At 39.0% G+C, this 22,450-nt stretch overlaps 4 protein-coding genes across 5 annotated transcripts; 3 read left to right on the top strand and 1 right to left on the bottom strand.

Moving 5' to 3' along the window:
• The first annotated feature begins 838 nt into the window (after nt 1-838).
• Nucleotides 839-6,338, top strand: dram1 (DNA-damage regulated autophagy modulator 1). The gene is made up of 7 exons (XM_008400535.2): nt 839-1,249; nt 2,272-2,339; nt 2,514-2,656; nt 2,750-2,927; nt 3,042-3,100; nt 4,861-4,953; nt 5,028-6,338. Exons 1-7 carry the CDS (start codon nt 1,119-1,121, stop codon nt 5,064-5,066), a joined length of 711 nt encoding a protein of 236 aa, XP_008398757.1. The 5' UTR covers nt 839-1,118; the 3' UTR covers nt 5,067-6,338.
• A 524-nt stretch (nt 6,339-6,862) lies between these two features.
• Nucleotides 6,863-10,321, bottom strand: washc3 (WASH complex subunit 3). The gene is made up of 7 exons (XM_008400536.2): nt 10,173-10,321; nt 9,267-9,365; nt 9,114-9,179; nt 8,895-9,032; nt 8,075-8,194; nt 7,921-7,985; nt 6,863-7,832 (listed from the first exon to the last, which is right to left on the bottom strand). The coding sequence occupies exons 1-7, from the start codon at nt 10,293-10,295 to the stop codon at nt 7,733-7,735; spliced, it is 711 nt and encodes a 236-aa protein (XP_008398758.1). The 5' UTR covers nt 10,296-10,321; the 3' UTR covers nt 6,863-7,732.
• Nucleotides 10,322-10,544: 223 nt separating this feature from the next.
• LOC103459182 (zinc finger protein 252) lies at nt 10,545-16,321 on the top strand. Of its 2 annotated transcripts, none has more exons than XM_008400537.2 (9): nt 10,545-10,646; nt 11,141-11,343; nt 11,421-11,516; nt 11,582-11,680; nt 11,759-11,869; nt 12,566-12,683; nt 12,752-13,385; nt 13,794-13,852; nt 14,403-16,321. In XM_008400537.2, the coding sequence occupies exons 1-9, from the start codon at nt 10,613-10,615 to the stop codon at nt 15,860-15,862; spliced, it is 2,814 nt and encodes a 937-aa protein (XP_008398759.2). In that variant the 5' UTR covers nt 10,545-10,612; the 3' UTR covers nt 15,863-16,321. The 2 variants fall into 2 exon arrangements, with proteins under 2 accessions (XP_008398759.2, XP_008398761.1); XM_008400539.2 differs by having other exon boundaries at nt 11,585-11,680.
• Nucleotides 16,322-18,371: 2,050 nt separating this feature from the next.
• LOC103459183 (tetraspanin-7-like) lies at nt 18,372-20,018 on the top strand. The gene has a single exon (XM_008400540.2). The coding sequence runs from the start codon at nt 18,689-18,691 to the stop codon at nt 19,775-19,777; it is 1,089 nt and encodes a 362-aa protein (XP_008398762.1). The 5' UTR covers nt 18,372-18,688; the 3' UTR covers nt 19,778-20,018.
• The last annotated feature ends 2,432 nt before the right edge of the window (nt 20,019-22,450 follow it).

A 22,450-nucleotide genomic window follows, 5' to 3' on the forward strand; every position in this document is an offset into this window, starting at 1 on the left:
CCAGCTTTGCACATCTAAAGGCTTCTTCTTTTTGCCCATTCTTCTTCAGATTAATTGGAAAGTTTTGGTAAACATGAATTCTTCTTTTTGTTTAACATATTCAACATCTGAATATGCTTTGATCTAAAGTAGTTCTGGTCATATGTTTAGAATGCATGTGCTCTTTTCTAGTCACCAAGAGTGAATTTTGCCCTCAGTCCAGATGCATACAGCTTGTTTAGAGCCGCAAATGTTTAATGAAGTTTTGAACCCTCCCCACCCCATCCCCTCCCCCCCTCCAAAAAAAACAACTTTCATTTTGATTAATTGTTATTGTTAAAATGGAAAAATTCATTTCCACGGTAGCATCAATAAATATGAGTAAATTAAAAAAATATATGATTAAAAGCAGCTACTGTTTTGTGTTTAGTGATATAAATAACTTTTTTGAAGCAAGTAGAGCCTGAAGAAGCTTATTTCAAATCGGAATGTTTTTCAACAACAATATTTGTGTTTGTGGTGCTATAAATGTTGTCATTTACATAAAAAAATCATCATAATGGTACCACAAAGAATTGCAGTAAAATTTGAGGTCCATATTACCCGCCTATGTTTCAGAAGCCTGGATTAAGAGGTGGCAGAGAAAATAGGGCTTAATATAAAAGCACGCCACACTTTTCAGATCATGTATCTACGAGAACCTTGGAAAAACGCGCATCATTTTCCTTAAACTTGTTGGTTAATCACATGAAACTGACAAGTTGACAATGAAACCTCCTGCAAATTTCCGCAAAATCAATTCTAACTGACTTTGCTGGTTGCACTTCAAAGTGCGCCATCTCAGATGCAAACTGCACACAGGCAGCTCTGGCTGTAAAGCAGTGAAGTAGCGAGTGGTAAGGGTTCGTGTGCGTAGGCGGGCCCGCAGGGAGTCGCTTTGGGGAAGAGGTCACAGTACACCGACGTCGCACCGCCTGCAGGTTCATTCTTGTTAACTCAGCCCAGCATGTGACTGCCGATAAGTCATATCACAATAACTCCCATCACTTCGCGCCATCTCTTCCTGTATGGCTGTGTTTCCTCTGCTCGCGTCCAAAGGGAGTGAAGCTCGCTGAAGGTTGCGCTGAAAACCTCTGGAGATGTTCTGGTTCACGCAGGGGCTTTGCTTCCTGCCCGCGTTTCTGGTCGTCTGGTCCTCCTGCACTTTCATCGTTTCCTATATTATTGCGCTCTTTAGAGGCGATGTGGACATTGTATTCCCCTATATAAGGTACGTTTCTTTTGTCATATTTAAGAAAAAATAAATAAATAAATAAAACAACAATTAAACAAAGCAGGTTTCCTAACTCTGATTTATGATCGCTACTTTAGTTTCGTTTTCCTCTTCAGTTATTTTGAGCTGGCCGGGCTCCACCTGATCTGTTAGCGGCTGTTTTATTTCTAATAACATAAAAGTGCGATTTTTTAATTTATTTGCTTATACTCTTACTTTAAATTTTGAAATACAAATGATAACAGAATGAGTTCAAAACGCGTAAAATGTTGTGATTTTAAGCTTATAAATAGAAACATCAAAGAAACGGAGTTGGAAATTGGTTTAAATTTATAATAACAAATAAAAATCCTATTAGGATCATTGCAACGGAGATCTTTTTCTCTGCTTATTTTTCTAAAAACAACGTAGATTTAATTTTAATTTAATCATGAAATAGGCGTCAACGTATAAAGATTTAAAAAAAAAAATACATGACAGGAAGTTACAATTTTACATCTGCTTTCTCAGAGTAGTAAAGAAAACATATTGTTTTCCAGATTTTTTACCAATAAAAATCTGAAAAAAATATTTTCTCTAACTAGACCAAAAGTATTTGGTAATATTTTGTGTTTTTGTTCAGAAATGTTGATATTGATACATCTATGCTAAATCTAATGCAGCAATCGTCTTGAAAAGGTTGTGTGTAATTAGTTTATTCTCAGAATGAATGCAGTTTTCTATGGGACGCTTTTCTATAGCAGACAAAGGGAAGTTAGTCAGTTTTTTGGGAAGAATTTAGACTTGAGAGTCAGACGAAAAACCCAAATCTACACTGGAAGCCCAAAAGTTTAGCTGTTTTGCAAAGAATGGAGAAATATGTTAGTTTCTAAGTGTGCAAAGGTTAAGGTACTGAAAATAAATATAGATGCTACCATTTTAGGGTTTTTATGCATATAAAATGCAAATTCTGGTCATTTTGTGTCAAAATATTAGATAAAATATGTACAAAACTGTAAAAACTTTCTTCGTTTTCTCAGTGATACGGGTGCAAATCCACCCGAGAGCTGCATTTTTGGCCTTATGACCTTCATTTCTTCATGTGCAGGTATTTTTTTTCTTTTTTTTTTATTTCCCAGTGAGCATCTGCTTTAATTACGCAACTCTGGGTTCTCCCAAGGGAGGAACCAAGCTTCCCAGTGATGCTGCACTCATTTCCCCTTTTTATCCTGAAAATGAAAGCAAGCCTTTCTTTGACTTTGCGCTGTGACTTTTTGCCCAGGAACTGCCACCATTTACGCCAGATACAAATATGTGGAGAAGCTGAACGAGCAGAACAGCCTGGTCAAACCGTGCCTGAATCAAGCCGCGCTCGTGTTTGGGTTTGCCGCCTGTTTTGGGATGTGCATCGTTGCTACTTTCCAGGTATTTCTTCCTCCACATGTTAAGAATTTAATATTACATAAAGTGACCTTTAATTGTTTTTTTTAATATTATTATTATTCTTTTTACCTGCAGGAAACAGCAGTGACGATAGTCCATGATCTCGGGGCGTTTGTGTTTTTCGTCTCTGGAGTTTTTTACATAATCCTGCAGACTGTAATATCTTTCCAAGCGTCTCCTTATGGGTCGTCCACCTGTGTGCGTCGATTCCGCTTGTTCTTCGCAATAGTTGCTGCAGCTGCATTTTTTCCCAGTATCCTTGTTGGAGCTGCTTGGTTTGGATTATCAAAGTTTTATTTTTAATCTGCATGACGTGTGTTTGTGTCGTTATCGGCTCTGTGCAAGTTTTCCTAAACCAATAACTCAGCTGTGATCTGTGCGTATTTCGTTAAACAAACCACCCTCCACCGGCACACATATGACAAAGTAGGTTAAGTTTTTATTCTCTGTAATCGTCATTAATATTTCTTACCATCAGAATGAAAGTAACACCTCCCCCCCAGCTTGATTAGTAGTCTGCACTTGGTGCGAATGGAACTATGAGAAATATAGTTTGCAAGTTTTGAGGCACTGAAGCTTTGAGTTTAAGTTAAAAAAGCATTATGTATATTTTACATGCAAAATATGCACAAAGCTCTGGCTGCAACACTTTATTAATTACATGCACATTATTGAATACATGTGACAAGGATATAAATTTAAGCCACATGTTCCTGTCTTTTCCATCACCTTGTTATCTTTTGCTAATTTATGTGACCGTAATCATCTCTCTAACAAAATCTAGTTCAAATCTGGGCATTGACACAGTGGAACCTTGTGTTAATACATTTAAAGAAGGCAGTATGTATTTATTTCTTAGGAAAAAAATGTTACTTATATCTTTAAGATCTATCCAAAATATACAAACCAGAGCAAAAGCCGTCACATTGTGAAAGACCAGCAGTTTGTGAAGTTTTTTTTCCCTGTCTTTAAATTCAGTACAAGCACAATACTGTGCTTTTAATCAGTGAGTAGAAACCCAGATGAGGAATTTAATAACTTATAAAGTAATTATTAAATCAATTTGAAACACACATATGGATGTATTTAAAGATATCAGGACGAAAACTGCAATCAAGCATGAAGCCAAAATGTCTGTAATTAAGAGTAGGGGTGTCAAAAACCTGAATGTTCTTAAAGGGCCAGTTGTGCCAGAATATATTGATGAAACCAATTAAATTGTTAAAATATCAATAAATAGCTGTTCCTCCAGGATTTTGTGATTGTTTTAGTGGATTTTTGCAATCAAAATGACAGATTTAGAAATGTTTGTAAGGAATTTTTACAATATTTGCGCTAATGTAAGATGTTAAATGTGACTTTTTATTACTCGTATCGATTACAGAGTGTAAAATCAAGTGAGGTTGAGGTAGCAGTTTATTAAATTCAATGTTTTTGACCAATTTTGAGAAAATGTTCATTAAAAAAAAAAGTGAAGATCTGTTGATTTTGTGGGAATTTTCCAGAATTGTGAAAATCTGGAAGGACTTATTGATGTAATTTAGAGTCTAGAGGGCCACGTAAAAGCTATAGCGGGTCACATTTGGCCCAAGGGCCTTAAGTTTGACACCTATGCTTCAGAGGAAAAAAACCCTTGATGAATAAGAGACCAATTCTAATCTAATTACATAAATACGACAAAGAAACAACTAAACGCCAGGAATCTGGAAACTAAAGAATCAACTAAATCTGGAACAAAAATATTGAGAGAACAATAAATAACCACAAAATACAGATGATTGCCTCCTGATTAGAAAGCTGCCATATGAATTAAACATCAAAGGAAATAAATATATTACCATAAAGCCAATTTAATTACAAGGGTAAATTATTAAAAGATGAACAAGTTTGAATCAAGTTTAAGAAAGTTTGGAAACTTTAATTAATAACACTAAAGTATTTAGTTAATATCTCATGTAGCATGATTGTGTTAGATATTCAAAGGTCTCCATTATTCTGTGGTTTCTATCCTGTTAAAGGGGTTATCTGGTCAAAAATATGGGGCTCCATTCGTGCCAAAAGTATGTTCATATTCCATACCAAAAAAGTGAAAAATATGGAATATTTTTGGACCAATACCTCATTAATTCACTCGTTCAGATACTTCTGTGAGCATTTGTGACTTATTCACATCTGATTCCATGCAGGATTATCCGTTCCACGTGGCCAGTGCCGTGTGCGAGTGGGTCGTTGCCTTCAGCTTCGTCTGCTTCTTCCTCACGTACATTGACGATTTCAAAGTGAGTATCACAGGCCATGAATCAGAAATGTTTTTGCTTTTTTTTGTTTTCTAAAAGCTTTTGTTTTCCTGCAGATGTTTAAGTTGCAAGTGAGGACAGAATATGAGGACTAGACGATCACCGACGTCATTTCAATGAATTTGTGTATTTTATGTATTTTTTTTTGCACTAGAGCTTTTTATACAATCATGTATTTTTGCTACTTGAATTGTTTCACATATTTTCCTATACCTGATCATTACCAGTGTTTTTTTATTTTATTTACCTTTTTATACAATAATTTTATACGCGTATTAACTTTTTCCTGTTTAAGCACCACTTTGCACTTTGACTGTTGCCACAGCATCGTGACACATCCTCTAAGACCAGTGGCCACTAATAAGAGAAGTTCATCACACATTTTACATGTGACACATGCAGCGCATGAGGGAAAACGAAAAAACCGCTAAAAATGAATCGAGGTTCTTATATTTGGTGCTTCCTTTGTATGTACTGTAAAAATGTGTTCGAGTTGTTTTTTTAAAATAAGTTAAACTTTTGTTGCAGTAGCAGGTGCAAGTTTAGACTAGTTTAGTTTTGTTTTTACCGTTTTAGAAAGCAGCCAAGTGCGTCACGTCAAATATATACCCTAAGGAAACAGGAAGTCATGAATATGCCTATTGAAACTGTAAATACTTTGATCAACTAAAAAGGTAGAGCAGACAAAAATGTTTAATCTTTTATTTATAGGAATTGTTAATGAGGAAAACAATTGTGCCAAAAATTTTTTGTGGTAAAATAATTTTTTTTAAAAGCTGGATAAAATTTGTTTAGTGTTGAGAATTTTTCAATGCTTATGCTCATTGGATTTTTCTACATTTTTCAGTGTGAGATTACACTACTGCAACCAAATGTTAATTTATTTTAAGGTTTTTATGCATCGAAGATCGCCGATGGCAGAGTAACCCGACATATACTGTACATAGGCTGCGTAAAAAGACAATCATCATTTCCTGAACTTAGCTCACCAACATGGAGGCCTTAAAGTCCACCAAGAAGAGACTGAAAACTTACTGTGACACAAAGTAATAAAAAAGTACGGTTTGGAATATTTCTAAGAAATAAAGTGCCTTTCTTACAGGGACAATAAGAGGTGAGACATGTCCAGTCTGCATATAAACTCGTCCAGTTTTTGTACTTAATGTTTATTTTTCTTCAAACTTTGATTATAAATCGTCCTGCACAGTATTCCAGATTATGTGGACAAAACTCACCTTCACTACAAATGTCTTTACAAGAGAAAATGTAACTGTATCAAGCAAACTACTGTCGTACTTTTGACGAAATGTACTGTAAAGATTATTTTAAACATCTGATAAATAAACTACACTTTTTGTATCAATACATTCGTCTTTAATGGAGACCAACATCATTTCTTTATATTTTATATGTTTAATTAGTGACTGCTCATGTAGTGTTGGTGCTTTTCCTGCCGACAAGACAGAAGGTTTGGTTAAAAATGCTTTTTAACAAAATAAAGCAGTAATACTCCAAACTTACTGACAGCCTTGTAAAAATGTCTGAAAAGACTCAAAATAAATTGCAGCAGAATGTTCTAATTTATAGGAAACTCAAAATGCACTGGCATGTTTTAAATAATTCTTTAACTTGTCTTAAATTAGTCTGAAATTTGATGTGACGAAAAGACCCATTTCTCTTGTGCTTGAAAATGGGAAACACAAGAGTTCATACTCATAAAGCGCGACAGAAAATCTACTTGTGAAGAAAATAAATCTTTAGCAATAACTAAAAATCGACAAAGTTTACTGTTAGAGCTGCAGATGTGTCAGTGCAAAAGTATCTCTGAAATAAACAATTTATTTAATTTAAATAATATGAAAAACATTTTTAAATGATTATGCTACTGACGTACAACAGCCAGAAAATAAATTTATTACTTATAACAAAAAAAGGTGAATTATTTTGACTCACGCAGCAACATCAACATTTAATTTATGTAGAAATTATAATTCTATGTCTGAAATAACATAACACTAAACTAATTATTGTTTGTTTTTATGTCCACAAAGTACTTAATATCATACAGTCAAGTTTGTGCAACAGCATCAGATTTTTAAACTCCAATATAAACACCTCCAGTTTCATAATGTCAAGAAAAGAAAATGTTTTAAATCTTTTTAATTTCCTCATTAAAAAATTGAAGTAAGCGTAATTTTGCAAGATTTATGAGCCAAATTAGTCCTAAATACCACAGAGAGAAAAGTGTAGCTGCTAAATCTTACAATCGGTTTCATGATGCAGCAAATATCTCAGTTCAAACCAGCATTAATAATAAGGAGAATTTCGTATTTTGATGCCAAACCTTAATGCATTGCGCAGCACTAAAGGTTAAAGATGCTAATTTAGAGACTTGATTTAAATGTTTAATAGCTCCTCAGGTCAAAGTTCATCTCCCACTGCGTCATTCTTAATACTTGAACAGAAATAATAGCTTGTTATGTGAAAGCAGGACTCCAACTACTACATCGCGCAAACGGTGCTGTGTTCGAACGACATTCATTTAAAAGATGCGATCCAAAATGATTCCAAACAACTGAAAAACAAATATAAAGTCAGCTTGCTGACAAGCAGCAAAAGGATTGTTGACCATTTCCAGAAGAATTACAATCATCCAAGCACCTTCATGTGAACATCTCCACAACCTGCAGCAGCAAAGAGCCAGCAGGAAGCGCCTGGTGCAGCGAACGGCCTTAAACACGGAGCTATGCAGCGGCAGAGATCAGTCACTGAACGACGATTCGCTGTCAGAGCTGGTGGCAGGAATATCCTCATTCTCTGTGCCGCTTGCTGCTCCACCAGGCACCGGCGCGTCAGGTGTGCTGTTGTTGGCAAAATATGATTAGATTCAAGTTTACTTAACAGGAAACTGTCATTTTGAGACTTATGAGTTAAAAAAATCTAACTTACTCGAGCAGATTTGGGTCCAAACCTTCCATAAGCATTTTGTTACGAATAGCCATTTGTGGAACTCCCTGGATAAACACATTATTAAAAATATTTTTAAAAATAATTTTTTTTTTAATGAAAGTTTTATTAACAGTAATATTACATAACATCTTACCACTTGAACCATTTTCAGGTAACGTGCATAACGTTGGTCCTTGGCCACAGTCATGACATTCTCTGGAACCGCTTCTGCTTTTTGTGGTGCAGGTGCAGCTTCTGGTTGACTCTGATTGGGCTGCAGCACAAAAAGACGCAAACAGTTCTTCACAAAACCAGAAGCCTTTGGCTACACACAATAACTTGACGGTTAAAAGATGCAACTGCATTCAAATACAGAAACAAGAGTCTGTATTTTGGCGACAATTCCAACCGAAACATGTTCTCTGTTTTTCTGATAATTGAGTTTTTTCCTAATTAATTAAAAATTTATTTTTCTAATTAATTTTCTTTCATCTGAGAGCAACAGACCAAGGAACCAAAAAGACTCGAAAATCCTTCAAAAATAAATATAGGATCCTATTAAATCTGTTTGATTTTTTTCCTAAATTCCACTTTTTTCATTTGAATAATTCTGAATTCTATTTTAACCATGTTTTTTAGCCCCAAAATATGTAGTAAAGGTGAGAATTTGTGAAAAAAAAAATCAACAAATCAATAGCTAGAGGTATAAATTTACTGATATTCTGTACCAGTGGTTCAACAGAACATTAGTTTTACAAGGCATATTTTTTAAGAACTCAAACATTATCTGCAAAATTAAGAACTTGGTTTTTAAAAATGCTTAAGAGTTGAACTACAAGAAATAAAAGTTTGTGCACGTTTAAATAATGATCAGTAACTATTTTTTTTCTCTTAAATCTGCAGCTGCAGCACTTGAGAATCAAATGCAAAAATATTTGTAATAAATTTGTTTGTGGTTGAGTCCGTTTTCCTACCTGTGAGGGAGGAGCTCCCCCTGCTGTTACACCGTCTGATTGGTTCTGACTGGCGCTAACCGGTCCATTGGTCTGGACACTTTGCTGCTGGTTGAGTCCATCCACTGTGACTTCGTCCAGTCCAGGAATGGATGACAACTGCTCAGAAAAAAACAAAAAAATCATCAACAAAATGACAAACATACATTAAAACTACTTGTTGTTTGTGTCAGAACTTACTTTGGCCTCCAAAATACACAAAGTGGTTTCGATTTGTTGTATGCGAAGGGAAATGTTTGAAAGTTTCTGTAGTGGGAGGGTTGAAATAAGATGATTAGTGACTTCAATCAGACAATAAATGTATCCTGAAATAGAGAGAAATAAAAAACAAACCTCCTCGCACACAGTAGAGAATCGGTTAAGGAAGCGAACTGTGTGCACAACAAATTGATTGAGATGGGCGACGACTCTCCTTTGTTGTATAGCAGGAACCTAAGAAAGCAGACAGAAGGCAGAGATGAAAGAATCTACTCATAGTTGAAAGGAAATCTGCAAGTACAAGTGTCTAAAAAAATTATAATAACAAACAGACATAAAGAGAGGATGAAGACAGTAGCTGGGTTTCCATTTCAAGTTTGCGCACAACTTCGCAATTGCAGTGTTTCCATTAAATAAAAAACGCAACTATAATCACACATGAATTTCACTGTTCACAGATAAGTTATTAAAAAACGCCACCTCCAAATACTTCCTGCCATCTTCTTCTTCGTGGTTTGTTTCAGTGGCAACATCCGGTTGGTGATTATGTGACTGGTATGAAGCGGGAAATAAAGTGTTTCCATTTTCAGATTTATTGCAACACTGCAGTCTGGCTACAACATCACAACAACTCTTTGAAGATAATTAGATTATATGAGTTAAGACAACATTAATAGCTCCTTTGGGATAAATAGAGTATCTATGAATTTGAATTTGAATTTGAAGTGGACGGACTTTAAGATCCCCTCAACTTCTTATTTATGTCTATTCCCTCCAGTTACTTTGTGCTTGTAGGAAAAATTCAACTGCCTTATTTTTGGAAAACAAAGATTGCAATGAACGACGGATTATAGCCGATGTCAGTTTAATGTTTGAATATAATTTAAAAGTGGACAACTAAAAGTAACTTAGAAACGAGCCAGAGTTTTCCCTGCAGAAACCGAGAATATCCTAAACATCACTTGAGACGAACTGTTTCGTTATGCTTCTATTTCCTCAGTCAGCTTTTAAAATGACAACCAACGAGTTTAAAACACGAACCTTAGTGAGATCAACTCCAGACCCAACGATAGGCAGACCGTCTTCGTCCATGTCGGGTTTTAAAAACTGTAGACAAAATAAGACATTAAAGGGAGGAAAGACTGAAAGCTGTAACCCGGTCATGTGACTCCGAAATACGTGACCTTTGCGTCGTGACGTCGCAAAAATGAGTTTTATTTTGAAGACGCAGTTTTTTAAAAATTGATTTGAACCGACTTTTACAACCACGTATCGTTAAATTGACTCCCTTTATACACGGTCTGGATAATGTAGGATGTGTAAGTACTCTGGGAAAAAAAAGGAAAAATAGTTTCGTATTATTGAGGCTTTTATTTTGAAAAGCGGAAACTCGATAGGGGAGTTGAGGAAGGGACGATTGCGTTCTAACAACGCAACCGGCTGAAACAAAAATATTTTATAGCAGATTTTTTTGCTCGCTAATGGAGGCTCTCAAATCAAAACAAAAAATGATCGGTATGTATCTGACTTAAATGGTTTTAATTAAATTAATCGCTGACTATATTTTAACTATTAATCTGATATTTGGGACCCGTCTATTTAATGAAATCGTTACATTTTTAAACAACCACCCTGCTGCGCAATGGAAATGATCATCGTTTTGCTTGGGACTTTTTTACATGATTAAATATTACACTTTGTTATTTAAACCAGAGCTGTTAATTTATTAGTCGGCGCAATTAAATGAGGTTTCTCCAGGAATTATTCCAGTTCATAACCGGTCAACTCAGATGATCACATAACGAACTGAATATATATGAATTAATAATTGTGTGTTTTTCTTGTTTAAATAGATTACTACTTCTATAATATGTAGATAATTGAAGAAGTATTTGAAAAAAATCGAAAAATTAAAAGATAGCTGCAAGTGAAACTCTACAAACTCCTCCTGAGTTACTTATTGCTGCCCTCTAGAGATCATTTATTCACACTACACCTTTCTGTTCCAGACCCATGCTTGCCTTTGCCGTCCCTTCGCCTCCTGGTGCCCCCTTTGCAGCTTCTGTCTGCTGCCATGTGGCATGTGGTGAAGCAGAAGGACGTGATGAACTACTGGAAGGTGCAGGAGTTTGTGTGCATGGTGACGGACGCAGTGCCATGCCTGATCAACCCACAACAGAGAGCACAGCTCCTCCTCGGCCTTAGAGCCAGGGTCAGCAGCAGTTTGTGTCACAAGCAAATGTTTTCCTTTCTCATGTTTGCGGTAATAGCATTTATTGGCATTTTCAGCTGATCTTGGAGCTCTGCAAAGGCTCTGCTTTAGGAGAAGTTGACGCTCAAGGAATCCAAAATTACTTGGAGAGGCTGCCTGTTAGTTCTGCAGATGTAAGTTTAAAAAAATAACTATTAACGGTTTAATTCACACTTGTTTAACGATGCAATCTCCGCAGCAGTGCATGGATCCAGATGTTAAAACGACCGAGTCAACTTTTGTTGCACTTGTTCAGAGCTTGCTTAAAGATCCGGCAGAGAGGGCCTACTTTTTTCAGGTGAAGATGATTTGAATTCATAATTTCTCTGTTTGATATAAGGAAACAGTTTTAAAGATGATAAATTGTTTGTGACAGGAGGTGTTCCCTGCTGAATATGGTCAACAGTATGATGCAGCGCTACAGGTGTTATTGTGGGAGCTGCTATCAAGGCTGGAGAAGCTACTTCCGGTTCCGGACCTCAAGCAGGTACAGCTCCGTAAAAATTATTCAGACCAATATAAGGTAGTTAAGGTGGTTTTCCATATTTTTTATGATGACTTTAATCTAATTTAGGGCATCAACGTAAAGGGGGGTGAACACCAATGCATGCTACAGAATTTTTAAACGCATGTTTCGGTTTCTTTCCACTCTATCATATAAAATCCCCCCCCACTCCCCTCCAAAAAAAAAGTTTGTGGTTGTAAGGTAAAAAAAACCCTGAACATGTTCAAAAGGTATGATTATTTTTGGAAGGCAGCACAAGTATTCAGCTTATTTTTGTTTTAAGGTTTATTTTTGACCGCCGTATGCGTTGTACAATGGCTGCTGGAAAAGGCTAGAGTTTTGTTGTTTACTTACCATCCAGAATCCACTTGCTGCATTCTTGTTGCTTGTGCAGGAGGCTCTACTTTTGCTTTTTAAAGATGTACGGTTGTATAATCATATGTCTGTTTGCAGTCATTTTTATGTACGTTGAGTTGCAGCAGCTTTTTTGGATTTAAAATGGCCAGAGACCCAAAACAGCTCAAACTACATGGAACTGAGTAGACTGATTTCCCATTATCTAAGAATAATTTTGTGCAAAAAGGTATTGAACATGTTTTGCATAGGCCATAGACATATCCTGACATGTTCAAGGAAGCTTAGTAGGTCACCTTTAATAGATCTGCTCTGTGTCTGCAGACGACCGCCTGGTTCATCTCTGCTCCGTCTGTTTTGGAAGATTGCATCCAGTCGTCATCAGAGGAGCTAAGCTCCGTCTTCAAGCACTACAAAAGCTCAGGATTACTGAAGATGACATGTAAGTTGAGACGAAACAGCACACCACTTGGAAGTATTCTTCAATAAAATAGTTTTCTTCCTTCACAGATGGGCCATGTTCTACCATTGGCAGCTGCATCATGTCTGCTCTGTCAGTTCCTCCCTCGCAAAAGACAAATCTATCCGTTGGACTGGATTCTGTTCACAACTACGCAAACACGCTGACCCGTATCACTCTGGCTGAGGCAGGGCAGTGCAGCGTTGTAGCCTTTTACACCGAAGTGGAAGTCAGAGCGTCTGATCTGGACGCAGAATCACCTGAGATCCAAGTTCAGACAGAGTGTTACGAAGAAGAAATAGTTGCTTTGAGGGCAGGTGTGAGTGGCGGTGGTGAGGAGGAACCCGGGGAAGCTGCGGGTGTTGCTAAAGCTTTGGAAACTTTGACCAAAACGTTTGCATTGAGGAAGGAGAGCGTAGGAAGTGAGATTGGGCCGTTGTATCCGTCAGATGAAACACGGGACAAAACGGAGAGAACAACAGAAGACGACACAGAGATGACAGAAGCTGTGGACAGCTACCAGCCTGTCGTTCGCCAGGACATTGCCGATGTCTTTGGTGAAGCAGATGCTTTGCAGGAACCCGACATCTGCACCTCCACATGTTCACAGACAGGTTCGCCAAGATGGCAGAAGATGGAGGAAGTGAGGATGACGGCAGGAGAAAAGAACGACGCAATAAAAACGTACAGAAACATTCCTGCCATAATTGTTTTGTAAATTTTAATTTAAATCACAAACGACAGCTTGCGTGAGCTTTATTTCTTACAGCTGCAGCATAAGCTTTGCATTTAAATCCCTTTATTTCCATAATGCACTCCCAACTCATTTATGTTAACTTTGTTTGAGCTCAACAAATACAATCTAACCATTACAGAAAACATACATTTGCTTTACTTTTTTTTTTTTCATTAACTTTGGTGTAAGTGGTCAAGTAAACTAATCAAATCTACTTACTACGCTGCTAACAGAAAGTACATATTTTCTAGGTTTGTTTGTTTTTGTTGGCAAGTTTGATTAATCTGCAATCTGTTTTTCAAGTTGTAGAAAAATATACGAACGTTTTTTTTTAATTGTGGGTTTTTATTTCACAGGAATGCTGCTGATGTGACCTTTGACCCTTCTGTGGTTGCAATCAAAGGAACAGACAAAGGTAACCTGACTTGTTGAATAACTGAATTGATAATCCCACTAGAAATACTTTGTACAGCTCCTTTTTGCCAGCAGGACAACTCATCCTGTAACACTTCAAAGAAGGGATGGATACAGTTAATCAATTTACAACTGATTGTTGATTAATGGTTCAATAAGTTAAATTTAGTTCCAGTTAATAATGTCCGCTTAGTCCGTCTTTTAGTGTTGTAGTTTGAACTCCATCCAGCAGAGGGCGCCGCTGGTCATCCTTGAGCATAGACTTTTTTTCTCATTTCACAAGTGAAATAAGTTGCCAGTGGAACTTGTAATGTTTTATGAATATTAAGGAGTTATTGACTTACAACAAGCCCATAAATCTTGCTGGGAAGTACCTGCAAGTTAGTTTTTGTCTTATTTCATGACTGCTAAGACGTCTGAACTACAAACTAGACCAAAAATACTTTGTAAGATTAAATTTTTTTGCAGTGAGACTCTTGACCAGCAGTGCCAGTGATTAAATGTAAAACGATCCGGTTTAATTCCGCTCTTTACCTTCTGTCTTTATTCAGATGAGGTAATGTCAATCATCTTCACCTGCTCTCGTTGTCCCTTCCACGTCTCGGACGCCGCCAGTCCTCCTCACTTCCACATGCAGAGCGTTTGCACCGAGGTGTATAGGAGCTTCACAGGGGAGAAATTTATCCCGTCCCCGTCCAGCTCAGATGAAATATTCACGTCCATCAAGCTTTTTCCTAAAGGAAACGCAGAGAGCCAAGATGGCGGTCACCACGCTCACAGCAAGAAGAGATCTCTGATGTGTGAAACGTGTGGGAAAACTTTCACTCGGACGTCTGACGTGAGGAGACACCAGCTCACTCACACAGGGGAGAGACCCTTCCATTGCTCACAGTGCGACCGAACCTTCCAACACTCCTGGGATTTAGCGAAGCACGAGAGCAAACATCACGGCGTGGCGATTTCCTTCTCCTGTCAGCTGTGCGGCGGCTCCTTTGCCAACCTGCGGACGCTGACCGTCCACCACAAGAAATCGCACTTGTCGGAGAGCCAGCTGCCTCACATCTGCTCCATCTGCAGCAGGAGCTTCCCCACCGACGACGAGCTGCTGGAGCACAGGAAGTCCCACGTCAGCATCAGGCGCTACATCTGCCAGCAGTGCGGCGACGGCTTCGATACGCTGCTGGCCCGCGCCCAGCACAGGCAGGCGCATCAGGTGAAGCGGCAGTTCAAATGCCCAAACTGCGAGAAAACGTACACCCGCAGGTCTGACGTTAAGCGACATTTATCCACTCATACTGGGGAGCGACCACATCAGTGCAAGCAATGCAACAAACGGTTCTCTGTCCGTTTTATGCTGGTCAAGCACCTCCGGGTTCACACGGGAGAGAGACCTTTCCAGTGCGCCCACTGCTCCAAAAGCTTCACGCTGGCATCCGTGCTGGCCCGACACGAGCGGATGCACACGGGGGAGAAACCGTTCCTCTGCTCGCAGTGTGGGAGGGGGTTTTTATCGCAGGGAGAACTCTCCAAACATCACAGGTCACACCTGGATGACAGGCCGTACTCCTGTCCGCAGTGTGAGAAACGATTCAAGAGCAAAAAAACCCAGCAGGAGCACATTGCCTCCCACAGCGGTGCACGGCCATACCCTTGCACTCACTGTGGGAAGGGCTTCTCCAAGCCGTACGCCCTAACCAGACACAACCTCATCCACACCGGGGAGAGGCCATTCCCCTGCGGACACTGCGAGAAGTCCTTCCTGACGCTCAGCGAGGCTCAGCTGCACCGCAGGATTCACACCGGGGAGAGGCCATACCCCTGCGACGCCTGTGAGCTCAGGTTTAAGAGCTCGTCAGAGCTAGCGCGCCACAAACGCAGCCACTCCGGACAGAGGAGGGAGAAGCCGACCTGCGAGCTGTGTGGGAAAACATTTCCATCAAAGGCCAAACTGAACAAACATATGGAGATGCATATGGAAGCTGCTGACCTCAGTAAGGAGGCATTTAGATAATCGTATGTCATATGTGTGAAATTATAGCTTCATTTAATGCATCAACCTGTGGGTAAATTATGTGGAACATGTTTTTTTTTTTTTACTTGTTTGATAGAAATCAATCCAACATTAAGTTAAAATCATAGATGAGTTCAATAAATGACTCTTGCTCCATGAATGTTTGCTTCACTTTCTTATTGTTTTATAGTATAAATATAATCTTTAACACAAGATAAGCAAACAACATATATTACATTTCAGCCTTTAAATATGGAAAATGTGTTGTCTTTGTAAATGTGTGAAATCAATGTGGATTTTTTTTTTTTGTCAGAAATTTTCCTCGGTGACTTCATTTATTTATTTGTTTGAAGTAAACTTGATATTAACTTTGGAAGACATCATTGTATAGAAGCGCAGTTTAGTGAAACATTAGTGTTGATCATTCTAACCGGTAATAAAACAAAAAGACGAAACAAAGTCCACTGGCTTTGGGACTTTTTTCCTTTACGTCAGGTGATGTTTTTCCTTATTCGAAGAAGTAAATGAATGATTTACTTAGTGGATAATAGCGCAGCAGCTTAAAAGTGTATGACCTCCAAATTTTGCTGCTATAACTCCAGAAACCACATATCCCCCCTCAGTCATAATGTCAGTGTTATGGTCCTCCTTATAAAAGGTATCATCTGAATGAGTTTAATTAACTGAGAGGTTTTAATGAGCTCTGGCTGATTGGGGGAAAGCCATTCGTCGAGCAGGAATCACCTCCATAAAACCGGCCCAGCCGTTAAACGGGGCACCAGCGTGTGACTGTGTCGCCCACTCAGCCGACAGAGTGCAATAAATGCACAGTAATAGTGGGAAAGGGTCAGAGGTCTGAAATTGGCTTTCTATTATTAGATCAGCAGGTGTTTGGAGTGAATCCCGGCAGACTGGATGCTGTGCGTAGAGTAATGGTGCTGCATGCAAAGTGAAGGCCATATGTTGGGTTATAAGTCATTTATATTTATATTTATCTGAGAGAAATGACAGAATGCTGCAGCATGTAAAATAAAAACTAAATTAAAACCAGTTATATTACAAAATTAAGTTATATATAAGCACAAAATAGACCAGAAAATGTTACTGAATTTGTTTGGGGTTATTCAAACAAAGATTTTAACTCACCAGAATAACATGTGTGGTATTTTATTTTGTGTGTTGCTTTGACATTCCACCACACCCTCCATATTTCTTGAAGCATTTTGCACCAAATAATATATTCTATAATGTGAGCACACTTAATCATTGAGAAAAAATATATTAATCCTTACTGGGGTTTTTTAATCAAAAAAGATGAATCATCCAGTTAAAAATACTGTAAAAACTGAATTAATTTATAATGAATTATCTTAACAACCTCCACCCTACTCACTTGATATCACTGCTGACATGTTACTTTGCTTTATTTAACAATAGACAACTAAAAATATACCTATAAAAGTTTGCATAATGTAATCAAACTGGCATTGAAAGGATTCAAATTATTACATTTTAATAATAGATTAAAACTACATTTAATAGTTTTAATCAAGACTGAAGTTGACCAAAGTATTTGAACCTATAAGAAAACAGAAAACAACAACAATCGTGCATTTTTATTGCAATTTTCTATTATTAATGACTCAAAAAGTTGTACATTTTCAATTTGGATGTAAATATTTTGGCTAATATTTTGCATACTGAAGATAAATTCTTTTAAAAACAGTCTAAAAATGGTAATAGCTGCCTGTTTTAATAGTTCAAAAGGTTTTCTTTATATCAGTGGGAGTTTCAAACAATTTACATATTGTAAAGGTTTACAATACGTGGGTAGGTCGTAACCCTAGAGATAAACATATTTGGAAGAACAATACATTTAAAATAATGCTTTGGAATTCAAGTTGTGGCTTTTATAACATTATTATGAATCACTAAGAGCAAAAAAGAGTAACAAAGTAGTACTTTGCATATCTGTTTCTGCTAACTTTGAAGTATTTAGTCATTTGAATTAAGCGTAGTAAGCACACCAGAATTACTTCTCCATATTTATTGATAATTGGACAATAACATTTATTTCAGCTATACCTGTGTAATAACTTTTACAAGCCAGTCGTTTGGCTTGTAAAAGTTGTTATTTTTGCCACATTATGTAATTTCCATTAATTTTCTTAATGTGAAAAATTCTAGAGTATTTTAACCCTAACCATATTTTCCAGGCATATTAAATATTGATACTGTTAATAATTATTTTTTATTATTTCTTTCTGTAGCTCTAATTGGTTTCACTAATGCTTTCTTTTCAGATATAATACTTTCGAAAAATACGTATTTTCTACTAACCAACAGGTGTTCATTCATTGTTTTCCAAGAATTGTTGGTGTTTAAGATTCTCTCCAGCTTTCCTCCATATTGGAAAATAATAAACCTGGAAGGAAAACCTCCTCCACACCGAGAGAGGGGGTCCATCGGTTTACTCTCCCTCTGCAATCACCTGACCAGAGCGAGGGGCAGCGGCAAGCAGACAGACGTCGGGAAGTAACCGTCAGCGGAAGAATTTGAAGGACCGTTGACCATGCAGGTGGAAAAACAATTTCCAAATAAACTGATAAATAGAGCAGCTGCGGATGCAGATAAAGACTCGACTCGAGTCCCATCATTGTGATTTACAGTCCGGTTGGCGTTGGAGCTCCTGGTGGCGGATTAATAACCGGTCGTAAAGAAGAAGAAGGAGGAGGAGGGAAGACTCCGATAAAGGAAGGAAGACAAAAGGGGGACTGTGTAAAAAAAAAAGGAAAGGGGCGAGCGGATAAAGCCTGAGCGGAGATCATGAGCTCTGCACTCCCTTACGACTCGCTGTCGGCCCGGCCGAGTCCCAGCAGACGGGCTTTGGATTGGGAGCGGGAGCAGCTAGCGGTCAGAAGACTTTCCTCCCCGCTTGGTGTGAACCTGCTCACTCCTCCTCCTCTTCCTCGGCGACCTTCGGCCATCCCAGGCTACCTGCTGCCTCCCTACCAAGACCAAGAGGAGCAGCTTCACCAGCAGCACCAGCGTCTGTCCTTGTCCGTTTGCTCCGAAGCCTCGCTGGCGCCTCCTGCCCCCCCGCCGGTGGGTGCTGCCCCACCTTGCTGTCGCCCAGTTGGAGTCATGCACCTCCTCCGTCTGGGTCTCCTGGCTTTCAGCTGCCTCTTCTGGGCAGCTGGGTTGGCCATCTTCACTCTTGGTGTTTGGGCGCAGATCTCCTTGGCGGACTACATGACCCTGTCAGCCAATCGGTACCCCAACGCCCCGCTTATCCTTCTCTCTACCGGGGCCGCTGTCACTGCTTGGGGGTTCCTCGGTTGCCTTGGTGTGGCTGCAAACCTCCCCTGCGTCCTGAGGGCCTATGGGTTCTTCCAGCTTGCTACTCTAGTCGCCGGTTTGGCCGCTGGACTTTCTGGGCTCTTCTACCGTGAAGACATTGCCGGAGGATTTCGCAGTGGCTTGCACCGAGCCGTGGCAGGCTACACGGAGGATGAAGGCCGTGCCGACGCTCTAGATAGTCTGCAGAGAGCTTTGGAGTGCTGCGGAGCTGAGGGCTGGCGCGACTGGCTGAATTCGGACTGGGCCATCCAGCACATGACTTTCCTTCCCGCTGAGAACGGCACCTCGGTCTCCCTTCCCGACAGCTGCTGCGTGAGGCGGAAGGGTTGCAGGAATAGGCCGCTCCTGTCGGATGACAACGACGGAGTGGCGGCTGCAGGAATCCATCCACACGGCTGCTTCCGGAAAGTCTTCAGCTTGGTCAACGACAACGTCTTCCATATTGCTGCCACTGTTTTAGGGTTGGCCTTCACACAGATCGGGGGCATTGCCCTGGCTTGTCTTCTGGCCAACAAACTGACACCCAGACAGCACGGACGCGTCGTGGCACACTAAAGATCTGACTGTTGTATTGACAGGTTGGTTCAGAATGAGGGATGACATCTCAGAGAAGTAAAGTATAGGAACAGGAGGTTTGTTGTTCAGGACGAAAGAATCAAAAATGTGACCTATTATACTTCCCAGACCACATTAGGAGAGATTTATGGGTTAATCAAAACATACTAAATATTATTTTTATTTTTTATTTTTTTGCACAAATTCATTCTTAGATAATGAGATTTTAGTCTACATGACTGATTTGTTTTAGGGCATCTTGTCACTTTAAATCCAAATAACCTGCTGCTGGCCACACACCCCAATTCAACATTTACACTTGCACACAAAATGGCTGCAAAAAGATGCGCAATTATACAACCATGCATCTTTGAAAAGCAGAAGTAGAGCCTCCTGCACAAGAAACAAGAATGCAGCAAACGGTTTCTGGATGGTAAGTCAACAACAAAACACTTCTGATTTCCAGCAGCCATTGTACATACAGTGCATACAGCAGTAAAACCAGCTGACCAAACATGCTGGAACTCCGCTTGGGTTGCTAGGTAACAGGCAGTGCCTGCTGATTTGTGAAGTTACTTTCCAGAGGTTTTTGAAACGGCTCATTTCCCAGACACCAAAAAACATTAACGTATTGCCAAAAAAAAACAGCTGAGTGTTTGTTTTTTTTTAACGCTTGGGCAGTTGAGGCCCAAATGGAAGTATAAAAATGTGCAATATTTAAATAGGTCCCCTTTAAAGCTCATAGATGGCAATTTGCTGTAAATCGTTGTACTTGGGATGCAAGTAGAGAGATTTTTTAATTTCTTACAGTTGCCACATTTAAATCTGTTTAGGGAATTTGGCCCATTTGACGTGAGTATTAGAAGATTCAGCAGCTGCTGCTCATGTTTAGAAACAACTCTAGCTCATCATTTTCTCCCTTAACTAATATTGCTTCAGCCTTGACGTTTGCACAAGCTGGGGCCAAAACATTACCAGATATTTAAGCTTTCTATTGTAGAGGGAGGGAAGAAAAGACATTTAGGTTAGACCCATGAAAGGAAAGAAGGAAGGAAGCAAAAAAAGAAGGGAGTCAGGATATGCAGAAAGAAAGAATAAAAGACACAAGGGATGATAGGAAGTTGGAAAGAAGGTGGAAACAAAGGAGGAAGAAATGACGATAAATAAAAAAACGAAGGATATGAAGGAAAAGAGGAGGACACAAAAGGAAGAGAAAAGACAAAAGGTAGGAGGAAAGAAAGAAAGAAAATACTGAATACATATTCCAAATTTTTCAAAACTTTGTAGGAATCCTGACTTCTTCGGTGTCTCTCCCTTGGAAGTGGATAGAAATTGTCTCAATCTGAGCAACTTCTAAAACTTTCAGCAGCTACAACTCGGTGCCATGGTGATAACAGTGCTCAACAGTAACATAATATAAATTATCTATGTATGTATATATTAAGAAGTGCCACTGATTGTGTGACTTATGTGAATTTTCTTTGCTTTCTTTGTTCAGCTAAAATCTGAAGGAAGGTGAAGGAATTCCCCTGTCTAAATATTTAGGCTCGTCTCCGCTTCATTTAGTTTCCCCATCACAAAAACTTTCATGCTGTATATAAACCCGCCTGCAGTCATCTTCGCTGAATGTGGCTTTCAGAAGCTTTTATTTTCCCAGACGTCACTGCATTGGTTAGATGATCACAAAAAGAAAAACTGGAGTTTATTCCAAGATGTGTCGCATGTACAATTATTAGCATGAAAACTGTCTTGAAACGGGATTTTATGCATCTCTAACGAGTGTAAAGGTGTTTTTTAACTATGAAGTTTTGCATTTCTTTGCACAACTCTATCCTCTTACATGTGTTTTGTGTTCATTGATGTCGTGTTTCTTGTTGTTCTTCCTGTCAGCAGCATGACTGAGACTTTAAGCTATATCTGTCGACTATAAATGAAAAATCTTTGCTTCATTACAGCCTATTGATTAGAGCGGGGGATGGAAATGTCAAGGTCTGCTGCCCTTGAATGGATTAAATGTATAAATGGAGGAATCACTCTTGCAATGCAGCAGCAACTGCATGCAAACACAGAATTACTAATCAAGCATATATATAATAAAATACTTGCTATGCATTGCCTGGAAGTCAATGAGTTCTTATTTTCTCACTGCTGGTTGCATTTTTACAGAGCTCGGATTTCCCGTGTGAACTCATCGAAGTGTGCCAGAGTTGTAAATCCTCTTTGCCGGGAAGAAATTCAATCATCATCAGGACCTTTGGCCAAATAATTGTGACTTGTAGGCGAGTGAATGATGGTTCGTTTCCGCCTCCCACCTGAGACGCCGGTGATTGAGTGGCCATAAAAGACGGCTTCAGTAACAACATGAACGAAGCTGCGTTTACTAAAAATCTAGAAGCGGTCAATGAATTAAACCACATGTATGTGCTGGGTTCATGTGTACAGGGTCTGGTTTTATAGGCTGGAACCATGACAACCATTTTCATGATCTGATTATTCTATTGATTAGCCTACTTTTGCTCCAGCAAGTCGTGTGGAGGCTTTGTGTGATGGCATGGCTAATGTTTGACCTATTTTCCTTGAAGGGACACCAGACCAGCAGACACAGTTCAGACCAGAGGATGACAGTCTCTCATCATGAGGCATGAATATCACATTAATTTGGGGATTTTATTG

This window comes from Poecilia reticulata, linkage group LG23, assembly GCF_000633615.1.
Source record: "Poecilia reticulata strain Guanapo linkage group LG23, Guppy_female_1.0+MT, whole genome shotgun sequence".
Taxonomy (NCBI): domain Eukaryota; kingdom Metazoa; phylum Chordata; class Actinopteri; order Cyprinodontiformes; family Poeciliidae; genus Poecilia; species Poecilia reticulata.